Source organism: Nicotiana tomentosiformis, chromosome 1, assembly GCF_000390325.3.
Source record: "Nicotiana tomentosiformis chromosome 1, ASM39032v3, whole genome shotgun sequence".
Lineage (NCBI taxonomy): Eukaryota > Viridiplantae > Streptophyta > Magnoliopsida > Solanales > Solanaceae > Nicotiana > Nicotiana tomentosiformis.
The window spans coordinates 26806386-26832790 of record NC_090812.1 but is presented as its reverse complement, the minus strand read 5'-3'; the positions used below and the strand labels follow the sequence as shown (position 1 = coordinate 26832790).

Sequence of the window (26405 nt, the reverse complement as noted above, 5' to 3'; positions counted from 1 at the left end):
TCTTGGGCTTCATAGTTAATGCTGAAAGCGAAGGGAAAAAGATATATTCATTCCTTTTTTTAAAAAAAAATCAGATCCTCCTAATTTGGGAGAGTTAAAAAAAATATGAACTCATTTGACTGGGAACGAAGTTTAAGAAAAGAGAGAATATTTTTAAATTTGTGACGTAAAATAAGGCACATATATTTTGTGTGGCTATAAATCATTGCATAAAGATAAATTATTTTCAAATAAGGAAAGAGTCATTCTTTTTTGCACCGGCTAAAAAGTAAATAGGTTAAATACTAGCAGTACTCAAATTATTTAACAAAGTTGTTCCAAAATGACCTTTTGATTTGGAGTTGTTGAATTAGCTTGCGTTCTAGCAACCATGGTTAGTTTTGTAATTGCAACGTGATTTCGAGAGACCAAAAAATCTAGAGATTGCATCATCAGCTACGACAGCCATTATGTCAAAGTACACCGACCAGAATATATGCCACGCCCATATCGCGACATGTGATATGTCGTATTTTGCAATTCACTTCCTTCCTTTTTTGGGAACTTCGCTAGTTTGCTTTACCCCTAAAATTATTACGATCTTAAATATTACTTTGATCGTCTTAACAAATTAAATTTATTTTAAAATATTTAATATTTTGGACACCAAAAAGGCGTATATGTAATCTGCTCTAGTTGATGATATAACTATTTAAAACATTTAAGAGAGACGTATATGATTTTTTTAGATGTATGAAAATCTTTTTAAAAAAAACAGGCTTATTTCTACTTATTTTACATCTCGACAACTATTTCAAATGCTACACATCTTTTGTACTATAGTAAGTTTTACGATACTTTCCTTTTTAGCTATTCACTATTGTCAGTTCAAATTTTTCCGTTGATGGACTAGTCCTTTTCAACAGACAAAAAGTCTAGATCTGTTACCACATATATTCCAATTCCAAAGATATGCTAAAAAACTTATTTTTCCTAACGTTTTATCTTTATCGTTATGTCAAGTGAAAGTGAGCAGCTAAATTGAAACACATCTGTATTACTCTAATCTAGCATTTGTTTTTTTAACAATTGTTTTTTCTTTTTCTTTTGGGAGTGTTGGAAGGAGGAGAGAGAGTAAAGGGACTTTCGGTGACTTCTGGGCTAATTATTTATGTCTGTTGTTAGCAGCTCCTTCCCTAGTGTAGTTGTTGGGACTTCAAAGCGAAGGCTATTTATATTTTTAAAGAAAAGAATAACAAAATTCCTTTCAATTTCGAACTTAAGTGATGAAAAACTCCAAATACTGGATCAAAATACCATTAATAGTTCTGCGGTGAAATTATTTAGTTGCATATAAATAATTGGGTTTGTGCAGAAAGTTCTTAAAATTGGTTAAGACGCTAGCCTAAGCAGAGTAAAGCTATATTCTACTGCTTATATCTAAAAGCAAAAGCACAATCCAATCACATGCCCCGATTTAACCCTTTAGTTTAAACAAATATTGAATTATTATAAGGACTTTTTGTTTTTTTTTTGCAAATAGATATAAGACAGACAGAATACACCCTAGAAAGTATGACAATCAACTTGGGACAGAGTGATACTCATACAATATTTGCACTATAGCTCCTGTTTTATGACATCGTGACATGCCCAGATTTAATCCTTTATTTTCATATCGACTTCCCTGAGATGATCAATTCCTATAGTAAAATGATTTATTGACTAGATTAACAACCAAATATATCGATGACAAGTTTAAACAAAAGCAAATATCCACCGTCAAAGAGCTGAAGATGGGAGGCAATCAGCAAAATGGTTAGTTCACCAATGTCACTATGCCACCAGCTTCACATAATCACATTACCTCATCAATTAAACAGAAACCAAAACAAACAAACAAACAAACAAACAAACAAACAAACAAGCGGCGACAACAATGCCGACCCATCTTTCAAATTCTAGTGTAATGTCATATCCACATGACAGAAAAAAGAAGAAGAATAGTCTGAATTTTTCTGTAGTGTGTAACAGGTGTGCAAATCTTTGACACTGATTCCATCTCAATCAATGACCATGAAGACCAAGTATGGAGAGAGTGGATTTCAAATAGTTCTTTCTTTATGAATTTCAATTTTGTATGATGGTTTGATAGGAAATTTGCTAATCAGCCAACCACTGGACCCCATGTTTAGCCCAGAGATTAGCAGCTTTATCTGGACCTTTGCTACCGAAGTTGTATCGTTCAAGTGTTACATTGTTGTTGTCCAACTCACTTAAAACTGGAGATAAAATATTCCACGCAGCTTCAACCTCATCACTTCTCATGAATAGATGGTTGTCTCCATCTATTACATCGTGAAGAAGTTGCTCATAAGAATCGGTTATCTCAACGTTGTACCTAATGCATCAAACCAAGGGAAACCATAAAAAACACGGAAATGGAGATCCTATTATAGCTATTAAAATAAGAAAACAGAAAACATTACTTGTCCTTATAAAGCAAGTTCAACTCAGAAGCCTCCAAATTCATGCCTAATCCTGGAATTTTATTATTGATTCTGACGAGAATGGCCTCATCAGGCACATCACGCAGAATTAGCTCATTAGTGTCAAGATTTTGCATATGCTCTCCATCTTTATGATAAAGGTTTCCAGGAACACGACGAAATTGTATACGAATTTCGACTCTGCAACACATCATTAAGGATAATTTAGGAAAAAAAGAAAAGAGACATATTTGATGACAATCTAAAGCATGCATCGAATTCTAGCATTCTGAGACAGATATAAATAGTTTGAATGGAACATGTAGAAACTATCATAACAGCATGCGCAATGCAGATATGCATCAAAACTTTTAAGATAATGTGAAAAGGATTCACCTCCTCTGCGTTTATGCAGTAGGATTTGATATTTCAAATAGTTGGCAGTTAAATACAGATATTCAACTAGGGAGCAGCAGCCACACCTGTTCTTTTTGAGCCCCCTGCCCGCCTTAATAAGAAAGGGCACACCATCCCACCGTGCATTATCAACGTATAAAACAGCACCAAAATATGTGGGCATTGGGTTGTTCTTATCCCTGAAGTTACTTCCAGAATCAGCTTCGTAATGCCCAAGAATTACATCAGATGACTCCAGTTTTCGAATTGATTTCAAAACCTTGACCTAAGGAGTAAAGGCTTATCACCAATTTCAACAAGAATTACTGAAATTGTTTTGTAACAAATAGAGAATAGAGGTTATATACCTTCTCATAACGAATATCTTCACCGTCAAGGGTGACAGGCGGCTCCATAGCAAGCAAGGACACTGTCTGAAAGATGTGACTGTGTACAACATCTCCTAAAATCCCATAGCCATTAGGATATCTATTAAGTGGAGGAGGAAAAAAGAAGAGGGTGAGGATTAGGACCACATACTTGTAACCTACATAAGTTTACTGAAACCTTGGCTACCTTGCTGAGGTCTGCACGCCTAACTCTTCAGAAAAAGTGATCTGAAAAATATGGTCAGTGATAAATTAAGACTTCTAGCACTATCGCCAAGTATAAAGACTTAAGAAATGATGGAAAAACCGTATTCTGTATTGAATAGCAAGCTGAGTATATATACAAGTTTACCTAAGACTACTCCTTGTATTAGGATACTTCTTCGACGTAAAGACTATCAAAATAAACTAACTGAAAGATACTCTAAATGAGAGGATAACTTTAGATCTACTGTGTAACTAAAAGGATAAACATAAAAGATAAAGACTACATCTAGTAGATGAAAACTGGTAACAATCTGGTAAGAGGAACTGCTGTTCCAATACGCCCCCCTCAAGTTAAGCTATGTGTCACTAAGCCTAACATGAATAGATTCCGGTCAAAGGCTGGCTTGGCAAGGGCTTTGGTGAGCGTATCAGCAAGTTGGTCAGCGGAATGAACATGAACAACTCGAATCAGCCCTTCTTCAACAAGGTTGCGCACAAAATGAAAATCCACCTCAACATGTTTCATGCTACTATGAAGGACTGGATTCTTGCTTAGGTAAGTGACACCAATGTTGTCACAGTAAATTGTAGGGATATCTGTGACAGGGAGCTTCACAAGCAATAGGTTTCTAACCCACAGTAGTTCAGCAAGGGGACAAGAGTGGGTTGCTCTAGTGGTGAGCACCCTCCACTTCCAACCAAGAGGTTGTGAGTTCGAGTCACCCCAAGAGGAAGGTGGGGAGTTCTTGGAGGGAGGGAGCCGAGGGTCTATCGGAAACAGCCTCTCTACCCCAGGGTAGGGGTAAGGTCTGCGTACACACTACCCTCCCCATACCCCACTAGTGGGATTATACTGGGTTGTTGTTGTTGTAGTAGTAGTTCAGCAAGGGCATTGGCAACAACTCTATATTCGGCTTCAGTTGATGAGCGAGCTACAGTCTTCTGCTTTTTCGAGGACCAGCTGATAGGGTTTTGGCCAAGAAACAAAATATAACCAGATGTTGAGGATCTGTCAGTGAGATCTCCAGCCCAGACGGCATCAGAATACATGTGCAAATTAAAGTCAAACTTTGGGGACACGCGCAGGCCAAATTGAAGTGTACCACGAAGGTACCTGAGAACACGTTTCACAGCCTTCCAATGAAGATCAAATGGTGATCGCATAAACTGGGACAGTTTACTGACTGCATAGGCAATGTCCGACCTCGTAAAAGATAACTATTGAAATCTGCCTAGGACTCGGCGATAGCGAGTTGCATCTGTTACCTGAGCCCCATCATTGAGTTTGAGCAACTCGGAGGCACTCATTGGTGTTTTCGCACTCTTGCAGTCAGACATCAATTCATCACTTAGGATCTCATTGACATAATTGGCTTGAGATAGAACAATTTCATCAGAACTTCGAATCACCTCAACACCAGAGGCAAGAGAAGCTATAACCTCATTCACAGTGATAGGATTACTGCCGGTAACTATGATGTCGAAAATATACACCAAAACAAACATGATTCCAGCATCGTTGTGCCTAATGAATAAGGAGTTATCACATTCAATCTTGACAAATCCCATTGAGAAAAGATGGCCTTTGAGTGCATTATACCAAGCCCGAGGCGCTTGCGTCAGGCCATAAATTGCCTTGCGCAACTTACAGATATGGGTCGGATAATTATCACAAGTAAAGCCCGGAGGTTGCATAATCTACACCTCCTCTTCAAGGTCGCCTTGAAGAAATGCATGGTTAACGTCGAGTTGACGGAGAGGCCAGTGAAACCGAAGGGCAACAACAAGAATGATTCGCACGGTAGTGGATTTGACCACCGGACTGAAAGTCGAAAGGAAGTCAACACCATGCCTCTGAGTGAATCCTTTCGCCAATACCATGCCTTTGAGTGAATCCTTTCGCAACCAATCTTGCTTTATAGCGATCATCTGAACCATCCGCCTTCCTTTTAATCCTGAAAAGCCACTTGCAAGAAACAACATTTTTAGATCGATCATCCGGAACTAATTCCCAGATACTGTTATTCAGTAAGGCATCAAATTTGTGTTTCATTACTGCTCTCCACTCGGGATGTTTCTGGGCTTGTTTGAAGGTATGAGGTGTGATCAGGGCTGGCTCTAACAGTATAAGGGGTAAGGCTTGTGCTTTAGGAATAATATATACTCTCTCCGTTTTAATTTATGTGAACCTATTTCCTTTTTAGTCTGTGCCAAAAAGAATGACCTCTTTCCATCTTTGGAAACAATTTACCTTTATGCAATGATTTATAGCCACACAAAATATGTGTGCCTCATTTTACACTACAAGTTCAAAAGTCTTCTCTCTTTTCTTAAACTCCGTGCCCAGTCAAATGGGTTCACATAAATTGAAACGGAGGGAGTATTTTATAGGTTTATAGGTATTTAAAATATATATATATAGTACTTTTGTATGTTTCATATAAAGAGAAAGAAAACCTTGTAGATATGTTAATAAAGTAAAGATTTGACTTACTTAAAAATAGTAGATGAATAGTTTTCAATTTGATTTGATTTGACAATTCTACTTTTTACTCCTCCTCCCAACGTTTCAATTTTAGTATTTCACTCTTCATATTCTAATTGACATGAGACATACCTTCTCCTTTCTATTTATTCTTGCTCACCTTCTTTTTCCTAGATTTTTTTCTTTCTCCAAAATTTTATTATTCATCTTCTTTCTCCAAGATTTTATTAGTTCAAGTGTTCAATAATATTTTTAAGCTTCCAATAGTTCTATATTTCTATTGCTCTATAAAAAATATAGTATAGTTTTTCAAGATTTAGAGCAAAAATTTAGAAGCAGACAAGCAACAAGCCAATAACTAGATATTTTGGAATCAAAGTCTTCAAACTTCTTGAATCAGTCATTGGGTAATATCATTCTAACTTTCTAGTATTATTTTTATTTGTTATTTATTATTTTATTAATTTTACTCCATACATATTGTTTAATTTTTTTTTTTTAGAATATAAATATGTCAACAAGAAAATATGCATCCGGTTATTCAAAACTCCAAAAGAAAAAAAAAGTTGAAAATTTAATAAAATCTCAAAAAGGAGCTCTTGACAAATTTTTGACAAACAATGAAAAAACTAAATCGAAAAATGTAGGAGAATGTTCTGTAGATGAACAAGTCACTAACTTAGTTGAGTCAGATGATAACAAAATACAAATTGAAGAAGAAGAGGTTTATGAGAAATCTGACGAAGATTCTCAAGAAAATCAAGAACTAATAAATGAATTAAATAATAGCATTCCTAAAAATATAGATGATCTTAGTTAATGGACTAATGTTGATACAAAGTTGAGAGATTTATTAGTAGAAAAGGGACCAACAAGAATTACTGACATAGATTTTCCAAAGGATAAATTCTTAAGGCACTTTTCTTCTACACATTATTTTCAAAAATTAGCAAATAGGGAAAGACATGAAAGAAGATGGTTAGTTTATTCCAAAGATTTTGATAGAGTATTTTGTTTTTGTTGCAAGTTGTTTAATACAAATTCTAGTGCTAGTATTAGTAAACTAGCTAGTGAAAGTAGTAGAGATTGGAAAAATCTTAGTACTAAGCTTAAAACTCATGAAACAACGAACGAACATTATTAATATGAGTGCATGGATTGACTTAGAAATGAGATTGTGCAAAAATAAAACAATTGATAAAGATATGCAAGACCAAATCAATAGAGATAGAGAGCATGGGCAGAATGTATTGTCAAGAATTATTGTCGTCATAAAAACTCTTGGTAAAAATAATTTGGCATTAGGGGAAAAAATGAAAAGATCTATCAGGAAAACAACGGATTTTTTTGAAGTCTTATTGAAATGATTGCAGAATTTGATCCTATCATGCAAGAACATATTCGGCGAATTAAACATGATGAAATTCAAAATCATTACCTCGGACATAATATACAAAATGAATTGATAAATTTATTGGCAAGTGAAAATAAGAATAATATTATTGAAAAGTTTATAGAAACAAAGTATTTCTCAATCATACTTGATTACACCCCAGATACAAGTCATCAAGAACAAATGTCTTTTATATTGCGAACTGTGGATATTTTATCAATTCCAATAAAAATTACTCCCTCCGTTCCAGTGTATGTGAACCTATTTCCTTTTTGGTCCGTTCCAAAAAGAATGACCCCTTTCTAAATTTGGAAACAATTTTGTTAAACTTTCAATTCTACCCTTAATGAGATGCTTTTATAACCACACAAATACGCTGGCCCCTTTTTGACTTGTTTAGGACCACAAATTTCAAAAGTCTTCAATTTTTCTAAAACTCCGTACCCAGTCAAACAGGTTCACATAAATTGAAACGGAGGGAGTACTGAATATTTTTTTGAAATTTTTAAAAGTGGATGATACAAGTGGAAAAGGTCTTTTTGAAGTTATTCTAGATGAAATAAAAAATATTGGACTTGATATTGATAATTTAAGAGGACAAGGATATGATAACGGATCCAATATGAAGGGAAAACACCAAGGAGTGCAGAAAAGACTACACCATGTGGTTGTCATAATCTAAATTTGGTACTTTGCGACATGGCTAATTCTTGTACGAAAGCTATATCATTTTTGGAGTAGTACAACGTATATATTCACTGTTTTCTTCTTCCACTAAGTGGTGGAAAATTTTAAAAGATAGAGTGCTCAGTCTTACTCTTAAATCATTATCACAAACACGTTGGGAAAGTCGTATTGAAAGTATTAAGGCAATAAGATTTCAGGCTCCACAAATAAGAGCTGCTTTAATAAAATTAGTAGAAGTTAGTGAGGATCCAAAAACAAAAAGTGAAGCGAGTTGTTTAGCAACATATGAGCTTGAAAATTTTGAGTTTTTATTGGACACGACTATTTGGTAATGATATATTATTTGCTGTTAATTTAGTTAGTAAAAGTTTACAATCAAAAGATATGCATATTGATGTTGCCATAAATCAACTAAGAGGTCTAATATATTTTTTTTTTAAAAATATAGAGAAGAAGGATTTACAAATGCTATGATTTCAGCTAAGGAAATTGCATTTGAGATGAATATAGAACCCGAATTTCATAATAAACGTGTAATGTATAGAAAGAAACAATTTGTTGAGAATGTTGATAATGAAATCACAAAGTCTCTTGAAGGATCTTTTAGAGTTGATTACTTCTTATACATAGTAGATCAAGCCATTTTTCACTTCAAAACATATTTGAACAGTTTGAAGTATATGAAAATATCTTTGGTTACCTATTTAGTGGTAAAAAATTGAGATCATTAGATAACGAGAATTTGAAAAAATATTGACTTAACCTTGAGTGTTCCTTAAAACATAACAGTCACTCTGATATTGATGGTTTAGACTTATTTTCAGAATTAAAAGTGTTAAAGGGAAATAGTACAAGTAAAAGATAATACTCTAATCGATATACTCAATCAAATAAAAAGACTTGATTCTTTTCCCAAATGCTTATATTGCTTATAGAATAATGTTAACAGTTGCTTAAGCAGAAAGAAGTTTTTCAAAATTAAAATTGATAAAATCTTACCTAAGATCAACAATGTCTCAAGAAAGATTAAATGGCTTGGCTATATTATCAATTGAAAGGAATTATTAGAAAAAATCGATTATAAAAAAATTATTAACAACTTTGCATCTCAAAAAGCTAGAAGAATAGATTTCAAATAAAAATATAAATTATAACGTTCTTATAAATACTTAGGCCTCACATTAAATCTTTAAGCCCCACATGCACTTGAGCCGCCCCTGGGTGTGATGATGGGATTGAGGTGAGATAGGGAGTCAAAAATTTGTTTTGGCTTATGAATATTATTTTGGGACCTGGTGATAATGCGATTTGGGGGTGTGGGGCAGGGAGGTGGAGATGGATTAGCAAGTAGTTCTGAAAGTGGCATGATGGTAGATGCTTGAAGAAGCATATTTGCTGGTGAATTTTGGTTGGCAGAGCAGCGTCGATAGACTAGGGAGGGGGCGACGGACTTGATAATGTATTGGGCACTTTTAGAGGTGAATTTGCAGGAGAGGAAGAAGAAGAAGGTACATGGGAAGGTGGGGCTGGGCAGCGGGAATCTTGGGGGGATAAGAAATTGGAGAGAGATGGAGACTTACCTGAAGCAGAAGTCTGTGACGAGCCTGATTCCACTGATGTCGTTGGTGTGTCGCCGAAAATCATGGAGGGATGAGTTTGTGGTGTAGGAGATGGATGGGAGGGGGACTCTGTTGAAGAAGAGGAATTGGACTCTCTATTACTGTTGTTTGTGGGTATTAAAATAGAATGGGGCAATTCCGAAATTATGAAAAGTATAGGGGTGGATTTAAAAGCCTCTTTATGTACAAGTTTATGACATTCCAGATGATGTGATTTTAGTGCAATATTAGAGAAAAAATTTTTAAAGGGAAAAACATTCTCAAAAAATTGCACATCGCGAGATAGAAAAATTTTAGAGGAACCTGGATCAAAACACTGGTGATGATTTAGAGAAAAACCTAGATAGACACATGGTGCGGACTTTGGTTCAAGTTTATTTTTCGAATAAGATTTTAGCCACGGATAACATAAACACCCAAAAATTTTAAGTGAGTCATAGTTGGTATTTCACCAAATAATTTTTGAAATGGAGACATTATTTAAAAGAGACGTTGGAAGGCGATTAATCAGATAAACAGCATGATGGCATGCAAATGACCAAAGAATTGGTGGAAGTGAAGGCTCGTGAAGTAGTGTTCTTGCAATTTCGATGATTTGTCGATGTCATCGCTCTGCAAGAGCAACTCTTTGAGGCGTATAGGGTGGGGTAGAGAGATGTTCGATACCATGAAGAGAGATAGGGATCAAGACTTTTATATTCTCCTCCACCATCAGTGTAAAATGATAAAATATTGGTATCGAAGTGTTTTTCTACCAAAGGGTGAAAGTTTTGAAAAAGCTCTTTGACTTCACTTTTATTTTTAGGCTGTACTACCGGGTATATCTCATGAATTGATCAACAAACAAGCAGTAATACAATATTTTGTCAAGAGATAAAACTGGGAAGGGTCCCCATAAATCACTAAAAAAAACTAAATAGGTTTAAAGCTATTTAGAGTCAAATTGTGAAACGGATGTCGATGGGCTTTATTAGACGAACATGAATTACAAAAAAGTAATTTGTCTCGCTCAGAGAAGGGAAGGGAAAATTTATTCAAAATGTACTTAAGAACTCTAGAGTATGGATGACCCAGACTTTGATGCCAAGTCGTCATGGAATCTGTAGTAGAGGACATGTGAACTTGTGGAGTTGAATTGGTCCATTCATACAGTCCATTTTATTCCGGCCGCACACCAGTGGTACCCGTGTTTTCTGATCCTTCACAAGAAAACGAAAAGGAAAGAATTTAACAGAGGATAGATTGTCTTGACAAAATTTAGAAACAGAGATGAGATTACGTTTAATAGTTGGGGCACATAAAGTGTGAGTAAGCTTAAAAACATTATTTGATGCCTTTAACTGAGTGGAACCAGTATGAGTTATGGGAATTTTGTTACCGTCACTCATAGAGACGTCCCCATTGCCATGATATTCTTGGAAATTATGCGGCGCAGTGGTGATATGGTGAGTGGCACCAGAAACTACAATCCACGGATTGGCTGTAGTGGTGAAGCCAGATATGTAGTTGGCTTTGGCCGCAAAATGATTGTGAGACTTGGATAGGCAGACGCTCGCGACGTGGCCAAACTTGTTGCATAACTGACAGCGAATAACATTGGTGTAAGTATTATTCGAGGGCTGCCATTGAGGTGGAGCATTGGCGCGCATATTCTGGCGCCATTGTTGATTGTTGTTATGGCGGCGATTGTTATTATTGTTGTTGTATTTGTTGCGAGTGGCAACTGCAGTAGTGATTGTACTGGGATTTTTCTTAGACTCTTCATGGCGAACGAAGAGTTCATGATCAAGCAACTTTTCATACAGTTCTTCATAGGTGACAGTGGTGTCACACGAGCGAATAGCAACAGAGATCTCCCAAAACTCAGGACCAAGACCGCTAAGGATTTTGACAATGAGCTCGGAGTTTGACACAGGGGCACCAACAGTGGCTAGTTCATCTGAAAGAGACCGAATAGCTTGAAGATATTCGGTAATGGAGCGAGAGTCTTTGGTAATCCGGGCAAGTTGATCACGCAGGCTAAAGATTCGGGTTTGGGACCTGTTTGCATAAGCAGTGTGCAAGGTGTCTCAAGCCGTCTTAGATGAGTTTGTCGCAGCGACCGTGGAGGCAATGGTGGGTTCAACAGAAGCCATAAGGGCATTTTGAATGAGTTAGTCTTGACGGAACCAAGGTGCGTAGGTCGGGTTGGGGGATATGTTTGTGCCAAGGGTGATAGTACGGTTAGGAGTCGGACTAGATCCATCAAGGTGATCATAAAGGTTATGGTCGTGCATAAGCATGGAAAATTGAGCTTTCCAAGGCGCGAAATTTTGGCTACCACTAAGTTTGATTGGTAGTTGGGAGGCGAGATTGAATTGAACTATGGTATTGGTACCAGAGGTGTTGTCCGCCTTGACAACTCTGAGATTGTTTCCATTGTTGGCCATTGAATTAGATCGTACTCGTTAGAGCTCTATAGGCTCAGATACCATATAAAGACTTAAGAAATGATGGAAAAACCGTATTCTATATTGAATAGCACAAGTTTACCTAAGACTACTCCTTGTATTAGGAGACTTATTCAACGTAAAGACTATCAAACTAAACTAACTGCAGGATACTCTAAATGAGAGGATAACTTTAGATCTACTGTGTAACTGAAGGATAAACATAAAAGATAAAGACTACTTCTAGGAGATGAGAACTGGTAACTGATGGAAAACATGTATGAACAGCAGAAGCAAATAGCCAGGATCACTTGCATGTAATATAGACAACACATAATCACAGATTTTAATCAAACATAAAATCAATACTTATCTCTTGAACCGTGACCGCAATCGAGAAAAGAGCCTTCAAGTGAGAGTTCTGTTGTGTGACCCAAATAATACTCGGAATTGGCAAAACTCATGTGGGCGAGTTTCTCCTAGGAAAACCGTATATCAAAAGCCATCAATTCCTTTTGGATTAAGACCCCTTTATATAGCCACGAGTTTTAGGGTTTAAAACCTTTCCCTAAACCTGTTGGGTCTTCCTTTTCCACCAAGAAATAGAATTTCATTTCATTCCTAATTATTCAGACACAGTAGGGACCGCAGTATTTAATTAACGAGGCTTCATATTATGGACTTAATTCGAAATATCCGAATTAATATTATCATAATAAATTACGAATTATTCCACTAAAAATTTGTAACTGCGCTCCTCAGTTCAATTTCGAAATACTTTCATTAAACCTTATTTAACTCCCCATGTTAAGCTTCAGATACTAATCGAATAAATTAAATTACTGACAATTTAATTTATTGATTATTTCCTTTAGACTTTCGCTTAACTTATTTTCTTTAGACTTTCACTTAACTATGTTCCAAGACCCCACTTTCGGGATAGTGATTGCGTAGTGACTCGTAGATTATAGTGGCTTTGGTGAACGATGGTAGGGTAAGGTCTTGTCCTCGGAGGTGTCAGCGTGGGGGAGGGGGTACGGGGGTAAGAGGGGTAAGAGGGCTAAGGGTGCTACTAGGCTGAGAGTGGGGTCTTGGAACATAGGAACTTTGACTGGAAAATCTATAGAGTTAGCGAAGATTTTCGAGAAAAGGAAGATTAATATAGCTTGTGTACAAGAGACTTGGTGGGTAGGAGATAAGGCGCGGAATGTGGGCAGTTTCATACTTTGGTATTTTGGGAGGGTGGGGGGAAGGAACGGGGTAGGTATCTTGGTTGATAAGGACCTCCGTGAACTAGTGGTGGAGGTTAGGAAGGTGAATGACAGGCTGATGACTATTAAGTTAGTTGTTGGAGGTTTTACTTTGAACATAATCAATGCGTACGCACCCAAGTAGGCTTGGATGAGAAAGTCAAGAGGCGTTTCTGGGAAAATTTGGATGAGATGATGCGTGGTATCCCGCATACCAAGAAGCTTTTCATAGGAAGAGATTTCAACGGCCACATTGGAGCGACATCTGGGGGTATGATGATGTGCATGGTAGCTTTGGTTTTGGAGATAGAAACAGAGGAGGAACGTCTTTGTTGGACTTTGCTAGAGCATTTGATTTGGTGATAGCAAACTCGAGTTTCCCGAAGAAGAGGGAGCACTTGGTCACCTTCCGGAGTTCGGTGGCCGAGACTCAGATTGATTATTTACCCTGCAGGAAGTCCGATAGGGGTCTTTGCACGGATTGCAAGGTCATCCCGAGTGAGAACCTCTCGACCCTTCATAGGCTCCTGGTCATGGACCTTGAGATCACGAGGAAGAGAAGGAAGAGGGCGATGTATAGCCAACATAGGATCAAGTGGGGAGCCTTTGACGGAAGCTAAAGTGCGGGAGTTAGGGGTTAAGCGGGTAGCTATGGGGGCTTGGAGGAGTAGTGGGGACGCAAGCGATATGTGGACCACGACTGCGCAGTGCATTAGGGAAGCCACGGGAGAGGTATTAGGGGTCTCAAAGGGTTACTCTGGTGGTCACAAGGGAGACTGGTGGTGGAATGGAGAGGTGCAAGGAAAAGTGAAAACCAAGAAAGCAGCGTATCTGAAACTAGTGGAAAGTGTAGACGAGGAGGAGAATAGGGCGAATAGGGAGCATTATAAGTTGGCTAAGAAAAAGGCAAAGCTAGCAGTTACGGTGGCCAAGACTGCAGCTTTTAGTCGTTTGTATGAGGAACTCGAGGGCCGAGGTGGGGATAAAAGGTTGTTCAGGTTAGCCAAGGCGCGAGAAAGGAAGGCGCGTGACTTGGACCAAGTGAAGTGCATCAAGAACGAAGAAGGTAGAATTTTGTTGGATGAGGGGCTTAACCGTCGGAGATGGCAAATCTACTTCCATAGTCTCTTGAACGAGAAGGGGGACAGGAGCATTGTACTGGGTGATTTGGAACTCCCCAAGAGTCGTTGTGACTTTAGGTATTGTAGGCGGATTAGAGTTTATGAAGTTGAGGGGGCTATGCGTAAGATGAGCAGGGACAAAGCGATCGGGCCGGATGAAATCCGGTGGAGTTTTGGAAGAGTGCGGGCAAGGCAGGCTTGGAGTGGCTCACTAGGTTATTTAATGTCATTTTTTAGAACGAAGAAGATGCCCGAAGAGTGGAGGTGGAGCACGATGGTTCCATTATACAAGAACAAGGGTGATATCCAAAATTGCAATAATTATCGGGGTATCAAGCTGCTTAGCCATACTATGAAAGTCTGGGAGAGAGTGGTAGAGCTAAGGGTGAGGAGGAGTGTGTCTATTTTCGAGAACCAGTTTGGATTTATGCCGGGGCGTTCGACTACAGAAGTCATCCACCTTGTTAGGAGATTGATGGAGCAGTATAGGGAGAGAAAGAAGGACTTGCATATGGTGTTCATCGACTTAGAAAAGGCGTACGATAAAGTTCCGAGGGAGGTTTTGTGAAGATGTTTGGAGGCTAGAGGTGTACTTGTTGCCTACGTTAGGTTGATTAAGGACATGTATGATGGAGTAAAGACCCGAGTGAGGACAGTGGGTGGGGACTCGGACCATTTTCCGGTTATGATGGGGTTGTATCAGGGGTCGGCACTTAGCCCTTTTTTGTTTGCTTTGGTGATGGACGTATTGACGCGCCACATCCAAGGGGAGGTGCTGTGGACTGTGGTGCATGCTATTTGCAAATGATATTGTATTGATTGACGAGACGCGAGAAGGTGTGAATGCGCAATTAGAGGTATGGAGGCATACCCTGGAATCTAAAGGTTTCAAGTTGAGCAGGACCAAGACGGAATACTTGGAGTGTAAGTTTAGTGGCGAGACTCAAGGAGGGGAAGGGGAGGTGAGGCTGGACTCGCAGGTCATCCCTAGGAGAGGGAGTTTTAAGTACATTGGGTCTATTATTCAGGGGGGTGGGGAGATTGATGAAAATGTCACACATCGTATTGGGGCGGGATGGATGAAATGGAGACTCGTTTACGGAGTTTTGTGTGACAAGAAGGTGCCACCGAAACTTAAGGGTAAGTTCTACAGAGTGGTGGTCAGACCAACGATGTTGTATGGGGCTAAGTGTTGGCCAGTCAAGATCGCTCATGTCCGGAAGATAAAGGTAGCAGAGATGAGGATGTTGAGATGGATGTGCGGGCACACCAGGTTAGATAGGATCAGAAATGAGGTTATTCGCGACAACGTGGGTGTGGCCCCTATTGAGGACAAGATGCGGGAAGCGCGGCTTAGGTAGTTTGGTCATGTGAGGACGAGGAGCACAGACGCCCCGGTGAGGAGGTGTGAGAGGTTGACATTGGAGGGCCTACGGAGAGGTAGAGGTAGGCCAAAGAAGAAATGAGGAGAGGTGATTAGGCAAAACATGGCGCAACTTCAGCTGACCGAGGACATGACCCTTTATAGGAAGGTATGGAGGTCAAGGATTAGGGTAGTAGAGTAGGTAGTCTAGAGTGTTCATAACAGTAGTATTGGCACGCAATCTCGCTTTCTGTTGGTAGTAGGTTTTTATGACTAACCGTTGTTTTCTTTCATTGTTGATCACCTTACTATCTTGTTGTTTTTATTCTACTTTTATATGGCTTTTTGGTACTGTCCCTTCTAGTCTATATTTTCATTAATGTGGTGCTTATGCTTTCCTAAGCCGAGGGTCTATTGGAAACAGCCTCTCTATCCTCACAAGGTAGGGGTAAGGTATGTGTATACACTACCCTCCCCAGACCCCACGGTGTGGGATAATACTGGGTATGTTGTTCTTTCGCTTAACTTATTTCATGTGACGGATACAAAATCCACCTGCAGGGTTTACACATGAAAACTTATAAGTTTTCATAAAGGTGTATCATCAATCTCTAGACCGAAACATGAATTTCATCAACTAACTATTACTTCACCAATGTATATCATCATTATCCAATTTACCAGGCATATTGTCCCACAAAAGAATCTCGCCTTCTGATAAATCAAAATAATAAATAATATACATGACTAATAATAATTATATCAAGATTAAGAGTATAAGTACGTTTAGTGGCTAGATAAGTTATTTTATTAAGTCAGTACAAAATACTTATCTCTACTTGGTCCGTTCAATACATACAAAATGTACTACCACAAGAAGTCGGAATTAAACTATTCTCATAATCAAGATAAATTATATTTAATCTTGTGCTACTATCATTCCTGATGGTTTGTCCAATTCCATCATTAAATTGTGAACATGATCTTTATACTTATAAGAACCGATGATTTAATCTTCCGTGTATATGCTAAACTCTATACACTAAATCATCTACTATATAAGTAAGGACGCAAACGAATATATGATCTATTTAAAATTTTATTAAAATGAATAAACAATTATTCCATAATAAAGATTATATCCAAACCAAATCCATGGTTAATAGTATATATCCCAACAATTTACCACTTAGACTTTTAACCATGATAACTATTAGAATATACTATATCTAAATGTATGGTTAATAGTATATGCCCTAACAGTAACAATCTGGTAAGAGGAACTGTTGTTCCAATACTAAGGTGAATTGAGAGACAATTATAACTAACCTGTATGTTGTGTATGTAACTTCGATTCCATAATGGCATAAATACTAGATTAGAGAACCTTAGAACCGCAAGATTTTCGATTGTGTTCCTTCCCAAAAGATGATCTATCCTGGAAGATAGGCAAGTAAAACAGTGATCAGTAAATAATTCAGAATGCAAAGTCTTCTTGTCTCACACATATCACAAAATGCGTTTCGAACCTGTATAATTGCTTTTCCTCAAAGTTTGAAAGAAGTGAGGTAGTTAACTGATGAGAAGAAAACGAACCCAGACCAAAGGGTTTTTCAATTATTACACGATTCCAGCCCCTCTGGGTTTGCGCCTTTTCAGCAAGAGAGGATGCTACATCGATAAGTGCTTCTTCAGGCACAGAAAGGTAAAATATTCTGTTTGCTCCAAACTTTCCCTAAGGTACACGAGCTGTTAAAGACAGGAATAGCAATAACATGGAATTGGACACTGGGAGCACTTACGCACACAAGTAAATCTTTTCAGCTATAATGGACAATCATCAGTAGTACTTACCTCAGCTTCTTCCATGAGAGTATTGAGATTTGACATTCCTTCTCGGTTGTCATACCCTCCATTAAGATAGAATATTCTTTTGAGAAACGCATCCATTTTTTCTTCACAGTTTTCTCTGCATAAAGAACTTTATTGTAACTATATAAAGTTACAATACATCATCTTACGCAAAGATTTTATTTTAAGATATGGAAATGGGGATGATTTTCTGTTGAACAATTTTTATGCTAAAAGATCAAATATAAAAAGATATGCTAATTTCATTATAGAAAACATTTTTTAATCTAACCATTCATAACTCCTTCACTAGCCTTCCAGATGCTCTAGCAAACATATCTTAAATTTTGAAGTGCAAAAGTCTGAATTGTTTTAGTTAAAAACTCAAAATCTAGAAGAGAATCCTTCCGTCCCTCCCTCGTGTGCACTCGCGCTCTGTCTCTGTGTGTGTGCGCGTGCATATTTCTTAAGTTTCAAATGATATAAACAGATAGATATACATGGTAAATATCTAAAACGAAGATACATGTTTATATATGCATTTGGAAGTTGGGGAACATACTGGAGATCAATGCGGCAACTTAAAGTTGGTGCTATTATGGCTCTCAGATCTTCTTCTGTCAAATTTTTCCTCGAGTACCCATATATAACAAATTTCTGCAGCCATCAAAAAGCTGGTAAGCCTAGAAGGTTAACCTTATTTGTATATAACTTTCCAGTGTTATGCTTCCTATGATATATATAAAAATAAAATAAAAACAGATGTAACTAGCAGGATAATTCAAACATTCTAATTCAATCTATTAACTTGATCTTTTTATTCGACTACCTTAGCTTGTTATCCAGAAAGATTCAAATTTCAAGTCCCTCAATTGTTCTTGCTTGAATCTACTTCAAATGATTCTAACAGAACAAGGAATTACCAACCATTATATACTTCCAAGTTAAAGTACCAAGTTCATTTGTTTCATAACTTCATGATGTGGTCAGTTCTCTTCACTTATGGAAGCCCTGACTCCTTGTCAAGCCCCACAATCATTGCACTTGGTGTGGCACACGAGTCCACTCATGCTGCCATGAAGCTTGCTCTAATCCTAACAGTTGTAACTTGCCTCCAAATTACAAGCCCATGTAACAAAGTGGTAGAAACTAAAGCCCAAAAGCTTAAACACACAAAGTGGTAGAAACTAAAGCCTCATACATCTTTCAACTAGTTCAGTTACAAGCACGGCACCACCCCTCCACCTCAAAAGGTTCATCTAGATGTTAATCAAGCTACTATGTTTGATCTCAATAAAAAAATTATACAAGCAGAGCTCAAGCTGTCACAGATATTTCAAACAGTTACTTTCAGAAATTTATAATCTGATACAACCAATTGATGTGACTTGTAAGGTGCAACAATTATTAAGAAATAATTGAGTTAACAGACGATCTAACGAGAAATTATATTTTGCATTGGTAAGAAATATATAATAAAATATGTGCTCTTTTTTTGGTGGTCAGAGAAGCTGTCTTGACTCGGGATAATCTCAGGAAGAGGGGGATGCCACTTTGTTCAAGCTGCTACTTCTATGGACAGGATGCAGAGACAAATGACAATCAATCATCTGCTTTTACACTGCAGGGTTACTAGTCAACTATGAGATTCGTTCATCAATCTCAGAGGCATCAGATGGGCAATGTAGACCTGCTGATGTTTTGATAAGCTGGAACAAAGAAGGAAATTGCAGCAGAAACAAACACGACAACAACAACAACCCAGTATAATCCCACAAGTGGGGTCTGGGGAGGGTAGAGTGTACGCAGACCTTACCCCTACCCCAGAGGGGTAGAGAGGCTGTTTCCGAAAGACCGTGGGCTCGAGAAGAAGAAAAATAAACAATAGACAATAGGTCAGTGACAACAATAGAAGATAAAAAAATATTAACAGCATCGTAAGAAGTAGAAAAATAGATGTAAAAGCAATACTATAAACAACAATACTACCATAGAAAATAGTGAGGAAACTACATAAACCACTAACAACCCACAGTGAAACAACAACAGGCCAGCCCCCCCCCGGCCACCCCCCGGAACAACCCTAACCTACAACCCTAATGCTCGACCGCCACCCCTTCCTATCCAGAGCCATGTCCTCGTAGATCTGAAGTCGCGCCATATCTTGCTTGATCACCTCACCCAAATACTTCTTAGGTCGTCCTCTACCTCTCCTCGTACCTGCCAATGCTAACGTCTCACACCTCCTAACCGGGGCATCTATGCTTCTCCTCCGCACGTGCCCGAACCATCTAAGCCTCGCTTCCCGCATCTTGTCGTCAATGGGAGTCACACCCACCTTCTCCCGAATATCTACATTCCTAATCTTATCCAGCCTATTGTGCCCGCACATCCATCTCAACATCCTCATTTCTGCCACTTTCATCTTCTGGGTATGGAAATTCTTGGTTGCCCAACACTCAGCCCCATACAACATGGCCGGTCTAACCATCGCTCTATAGAACTTGCCTTTGAGTTTCGGTGGCACTTTCTTGTCACACAGGACTCCAGATGCTAACCTCCATTTCATCCACCCCACTCCTATACGGTGCGTGACATCCTCGTCTATCTCCCCATCCCCCTGGAAAATTATCCCTGCAAGTATATGGAGGACAGTTTGGATGAATTCAAGATGTTTTGAAGATAAGAGTAGCTCTTTACAGAAAATTAAGATGGATTGTATTCTTCTTTTTAGTTTTTGGTATAAATCTGAATATATAGAGGAACCCGAGGATATCCTAGATGTGTTTAGATTCTTTGCAAGAAGATTAAGGTCTCATTTGGGTTTTTGATTTTTGGTTACCTCAGTGTTTTAAAAAGCGACGAAGCGATCGCTTTAAGCGAGAAGCGACGCAAAGCGATGGCTGCTCGCTTTTCCATGCCTGAGGCGACTCGACCACACGAAGCGCTCGCTTCAGTCGAAAAAGCGCGAAGCGACCTTGAAGCGAGAAGCGCAGAATCGCTCGCTTCTGTTCAGAGAGGTCAGTTTTTTTAAAAGAAAAAGTTTGGGTCTGTTTTTTTATTATACAAAACATATCCCTAAGACCAAAGTAAAGACCATTTCTCTCTTCTTCCCAAAATCAATTGTTGTTGAGTACTGCTAGGGTTCAAGTCGCCAGAAACCTCCTCCAATACTCCGGGTAATTTTTCTTCTTTTTTTCTTCTTTCTTCTTCTTCTTCTCCTTCTCCTTTTTTTCTTTCTTCTTTCTTCTTCTTGTTCCCGTCCAGGCGTCTGCTCACAGCTAGGGCAGGCACGATTTATTTTTCCTTTTATTCTTTTTATATATAATAATTAACTTTATAAACTGAAATATACATAAAAATTAATAAATAAAGGCTAAAATACTAATCAAATATATATATATATATATATATATATATATATATATATATATATATATATATATATATATATATATATATTATTTTCAGTTTATTTGATTATGTTTTTTTCTTATATATAAATTGAACTCTTTGATTATTTATATTGTGTCTTTGCAAGGTTTACATTATGTTTTTTAAGAATTGCGCTTCACTTCAATGAAGCGTGCGCTTCGCTTTGCGCTTCGTTTTTGAAGCGAGGCGAGCCCCTGTCGCTTTTTTGCGCTTCTCGCTCTCAAAAACACTGGGTTACCTGTTGTAACACCTTATTTGCACAACCTTTGTGCTGATGTCTATTTAAATGTACATAAAATGTTACCTTCTCAAAAAAATATGTGCTTTTAGTAGTACGTGGGGTAATATTATATTACTGCTAAATTAATAAGTAGTAAAGGAAATATGAATTTTTATGTCAATGCTATATCGTTTAACAATATATTCAGTAGCTATATATCTGTATGAATCATATCAACAACAACAACAAACCCAGTGTAATCCCACATAGTGGGGACTGGGATATGAATCATACAAAGACAAAAATAAATTTTGAACTAGCATAAACAAGCGGAGCTTTGTTTCTGAACAAGTTGGTTCATTAACAACTCATTTCCTACTCATATGAGGAAAGGGGCAAAAGAAATATGTCTTCTATAAAAATAAGGATCGCTATAACAGATTATTGGGTATAAGTTTCATACTGTATTTATAACCCTCAACCAACCAAGCAAAAACTTAAGACGAAATTATGTTCCACTCGGATCAGATATGAATATTATGGACACTGGACAGAATAGAAATTTCAACAGATACATAGAAGTCAAAAAGGAGCAGAATTGTAGTTAATCCAATGTACCTACCTCTGGAAGATGACCACTGTAATACAAAGCAAATAATGCTGGAAAGATTTTTGTTCTAGCTAGTAAACCGGTGGCCCCAATAACAGCAATGCTAAGAGAGGCTGAATCATAAGTTTCTGCATCAGTACTGGATGATTGAGTCTCAAACAAAGGCAAAGGCAACTTTATGGAAACCTCCATCCCCGAAGCGTCAACTTTAACTTCTTCATCTAGTGAAGTAGTGTTTCGAGTTCCTTCCACATTGAAAGATGTAGACCTTATGGAAGAATGCGGTCTGTTGACATCAGGAGGTTGAACATGTGCCACATAAATCATTCGTGTTCTGGTTTTCTTTATTGTCTGTCCCTTTGAAAGAATGTATATCAGTCTCCAGACAAATATTCGGCATCACAATGGAATTGGCCAGAAAAGATGCATGCAATAAATTCCCCAACTAAACCACACTATTATAGAATGCAGGAAAAGTGAGCTACGAAAAGACAAAGCTAAAAGCATGATTCACCAGATTCTTCTGATTTGAAGATGAAAGAGTTACTAAGAAGTATCAGTCAAACTGAAAATGTTGCCAACAGTTTGGATTCATCTAGTCAACCAGTTCATCCAACTAAACATATTTAAGAATTCAGGAAGAAGAGATACTTCAGTTTGGTGCTGTAGCATGTAGGACATGCATGCTAATACCGCCTCGACACATCTGGGGAACGAATTTATACGTCTTTCTAGTTTTTTACCATTATCTTTTCTGGTGAACACGTCTTGAAAGGAGCTCAGAGGTGATTTAGAAGCGTGACAGCAGAAGAACATGGTTAAAATAACTAACTTATATAATCATTCAGCAACTCAATTAAATACTGATTTTAGCAGATCCAGTTATTGACCTTATGCTTGCGATTTGATAATTTCTTCTTCAATTAGTATAAAATGTGTATATAAAATTTTCACTTAGTGTATTGTGCAAAACATGAAAAATCACATATTTCGTGAAAAGGTTCAATGTTATGTTAAAACTTCCTTCCAACCAAATTTTGCACATTTTATTGGGCATCTACAAAAGCGACCAATCCTAGGTGGTAAAATGGTTGACAGAATCTCAATAACTGGGAAGTTCTGTGCTTATTCATCTGAAAATGAAAATTAATGGCAGAAAACTAAAGATACTAGTACCTAGTAGTTTGTAGATAGAACCACTGATATGAAGTTGAGGAATTATGACATAGCCCCTATACTCACTTGAAACACGCAACCAAATAGATTAGCGATTTCGGAAAAAAAGGGAAGAAAAATAAAAATAAATTCTGGATCATAGCCTACAAGACAACCTACAATGACTCGGGGTATGGTCATGTTTAAAAGTATCCAGAAGTATACTTCGAAGGGTTCACAAATTACCAATACTTATGCTATACTTGTTTGACATGGAAATGTCATGGCATACGAAGAGAAACGTAACATCGATCATCGGTTCAGTATATCATAATCAAGGTACATTTAGATGTCTTCCTTCACATATTTAACCCCAAAAAAAGTTCTTTTTATCAGTGCGTCAGTGGAAACTAAGATCGTTCAAACATAAAAAAATTCTCAGCTAAGACCAAGCAACGAACATATAACATACACACACATACACACGTATATACACATACACATGCACTGTCTCTCTTAAATAAAAGCACATATATACACGTCGCATTCTTCCCCTCTGAATTTTTTAAAAATTTTTTGCATAAACACAATAGCACTCACATTCCAAACTACAATAAATGATTAGTTACTTATTCTCTGTATCGTCCCAATTTTATCGGCTGTCCCCGAAGGAACGATAGTCAACTGTTATATCACTGAAATTATAACATTATTCAGTCTATGAACACCAATTTCCTTGGTGCAGTCTGAAATAACTTACTTTTTCAAGTAAATATCATATACTTCTTCATAAATAGAAAAATTATAAAAGGAGGAAATAGAGAGCACCATATAGCTCAATTTGGTTCGCCAGGAAAAATATAAGAAAATGGATTCAAAGTTTACCGGAAAAGTACGGACAGCTGTTGGTAATACAGCGAGTTTCCGATTAGTTGACGGGAAGATTGAGGTCTCTGATGAAGACGCTGATAGCGATACTGATGAAAGCGACGCCATCACTTTGATTCTTCCGATCAACACATTTCTGTTGTATTTCCCAGTATATATATATATATCGTTGTTTACTATGAAAAATACGTCAACAAAATCTCTCGTGTCTGGGTTTTGACTTTTGGTGATGTTTTGGGCTTGGGTTCTCACATTTTTTGACGGATTCCTCTCTACGCGTTCAATTGCAGCTTAACTTTGGCCCGTCCATTTGATTCTTGATATTGGGCCCGTGGGAAGTTCTTTAAACAAGAAATAACACTGATGGACCTCTTTAAGAGGCTGAATAGCCTAATAAACACTTTTACTTGTCCCGCTTTGTTATTTCGGTCCCAATATTCTACGAATTTTTATCCAGACACTCGTAGTTTTCAAAACACATTACTTTAAACCCCTCTGACCGTTGACCAAGCATATGTGGCAAATTCATGACCGAGTTCGACAAAATACGTGAATTTCACACGTATAACGAGAGTAAACATAAAAAAAATTAGACTAAAAATAATTAAAATAAGAAGAAAAAGTAAAAAGTAAAAGTAAAAGTAAAAGACAAAAAAATAATATAAGAAAAAATAAAATATCTCTGTTCTTTCTTCTTTTCCCACCCCAACCCCCATTTTTTTTTCTCTTTCTACCCTTCCCTTTTCCTGTTCTTTCGCCACCCCTCCTCCATTTCTCTTTTCTCTTTCTCCCCTTATTCGTTTTCCGTTATTCCCCTCCTTCAATTCTCTTTTCTCTTTCTCCCGTTATCTCGGTCTCCCCATTTTCACAAACCTTCAGTCAATATTTGAGAAAAATATAATAAATTATTTTTGAAGAGCAACCACCATTAAAATTTTTGAGATGAATTAGATTTATGTCTATTGCCAGTATTGAATCTGGATTGGGTAACAATCATTTCAGGACTAATGGATTCTTAGGTGGTGGAGCGGATATTTAATGGTAGAATTTTATTTAATGAGATAAGCTGAAAATTTAATTTTTTGGGCAGTTTATGGTGAGGTGTTGGTGAAGAGTGATTTTGGAGGGTGAAGAGTGGTTGACGAAGGTCTTTGTGAAATTAGGTGAAGTATACAATGTAAAATTGTGTGAGCATATGGGAATATTGAGGAATTCCAGTGGTAAAAGGAGTTCAAGGTGATTTACATGGTGGATTTGAAATTGTGAGCACCGATGTTTGACAAAAATCTCTGTAAAAGAGATAGACGATGAAAAGTTGGAAAATGGTGGGTTTTAGTTGTCCATCGTAGTGTTGCAGCCGGTAAAGGCGGTAAAATTGTGGTGTTATTTTTGCTCTGTAAAATAGAGATAGGTGGTCAAGGGTGGGGAAGTAGTGGAGTGAAAAAAAGGAAAATAAATAAAATTTTGAAATTAAAGTAAAAAAAGAATGATGTGTCATTAAAAATCTGATGTGGATTATGATGTATCATCCACATCGTGTGTTTGAAGAACACGTGAGGCTGGAGGGGTTTAAAATAATATGTTTTAAAAACTACATGTGTCTGGATGAAATTTCGTAGAGTATCGGGACCGGGATGATAAAACTGGACAAGTAAAAATATTTATTAGGCTATTCTGCCCTCTTTAAGACCACCGTTTATATTTTAACCTTATTAAAAAAATCTTAGCTTTTTAGCCTTTCATCGAACTTTTTTTTTCCTCCTCCTTCTTCTGCATCTTCTTCTTCCTCCTTTTGCCTCTTCTTGTCCTCCTCCTTTCTTCCTTTCCTTCTTCTTCTTCTAATAAATTATGAGCACACAATTAAAATTAAAAATTAATAAAAGATGTGATGTTGTGGTTAAAATTGAGTGAGTAATGTTATATTGAGCTTATGTTGTCTATATTTAGTGATTTGGATTGGTTTGATGAGAGAAAATTATAAAATACTTTTGAATTTTGTTTGAGCTTGAAAAAAAAAACTTGTCGAAGAAGACAAAGTGGATCGATTGATGTTTGAAGGTTTAAATTGAATCTAACTATTGAAAATTATTGAGATTTGTATTAGAAAATTGTATATCAAATTGGAGTCATTTGGCATTGATAATGGGCTAATTTTGAAGCAAAACATGGTAGTACAACTTTTGCACAATAGTTATGGAAACTGCCAAATTTTTGTGCCTAATTATATATTTGCCATGCTTTTTGCACCACCGCTACGGTAACCATCAAAATTTTGTAGCCAATTGCAAAACAATTGTAGTAACAGTAAGAATTTTATGATTGTAGACATATAAATTTTATTGAAATTAAATCCGTAAAATAATTTGGACTATATTTTATATTCAAGATATATTAGTTCAAATAAACTTATCGGATTAATATAATTGAATTAATTATATA

At 37.2% G+C, this 26405-nt stretch overlaps 1 protein-coding gene across 3 annotated transcripts; it reads right to left on the bottom strand.

Annotated features, from left to right (window-relative positions):
• Positions 1–1709: 1709 nt before the first annotated feature.
• LOC104109269 (inactive glucose-6-phosphate 1-dehydrogenase 4, chloroplastic) lies at positions 1710–24616 on the bottom strand. Of its 3 annotated transcripts, none has more exons than XM_033659449.2 (11): positions 23964–24616; positions 21936–22280; positions 18221–18315; positions 17662–17788; positions 17337–17542; positions 17137–17245; positions 3441–3481; positions 3233–3353; positions 2951–3150; positions 2469–2669; positions 1710–2380 (listed from the first exon to the last, which is right to left on the bottom strand). In XM_033659449.2, exons 1-11 carry the CDS (start codon positions 24072–24074, stop codon positions 2143–2145), a joined length of 1794 nt encoding a protein of 597 aa, XP_033515340.1. In that variant the 5' UTR covers positions 24075–24616; the 3' UTR covers positions 1710–2142. The 3 variants fall into 3 exon arrangements, with proteins under 3 accessions (XP_033515340.1, XP_033515341.1, XP_070035806.1); XM_033659450.2 differs by having other exon boundaries at positions 21936–22274; XM_070179705.1 differs by having other exon boundaries at positions 17662–17776; positions 23964–24609.
• Positions 24617–26405: the final 1789 nt, after the last annotated feature.

Excerpts from the sequence above, each read along its gene's own strand:
- LOC104109269 (XM_033659449.2), bottom strand. The coding sequence starts at position 24,074 with ATGGCGTCGCTTTCATCAGTATCGCTATCAGCGTCTTCATCAGAGACC. Across the intron at positions 18,316-21,935 it reads ACAGTGGTCATCTTCCAGAG|AAATTTGTTATATATGGGTA; the intron begins GTAGGTACATTG and ends TGATGGCTGCAG. Across the intron at positions 17,246-17,336 it reads GAGGAAAAGCAATTATACAG|GATAGATCATCTTTTGGGAA; the intron begins GTTCGAAACGCA and ends CCTATCTTCCAG.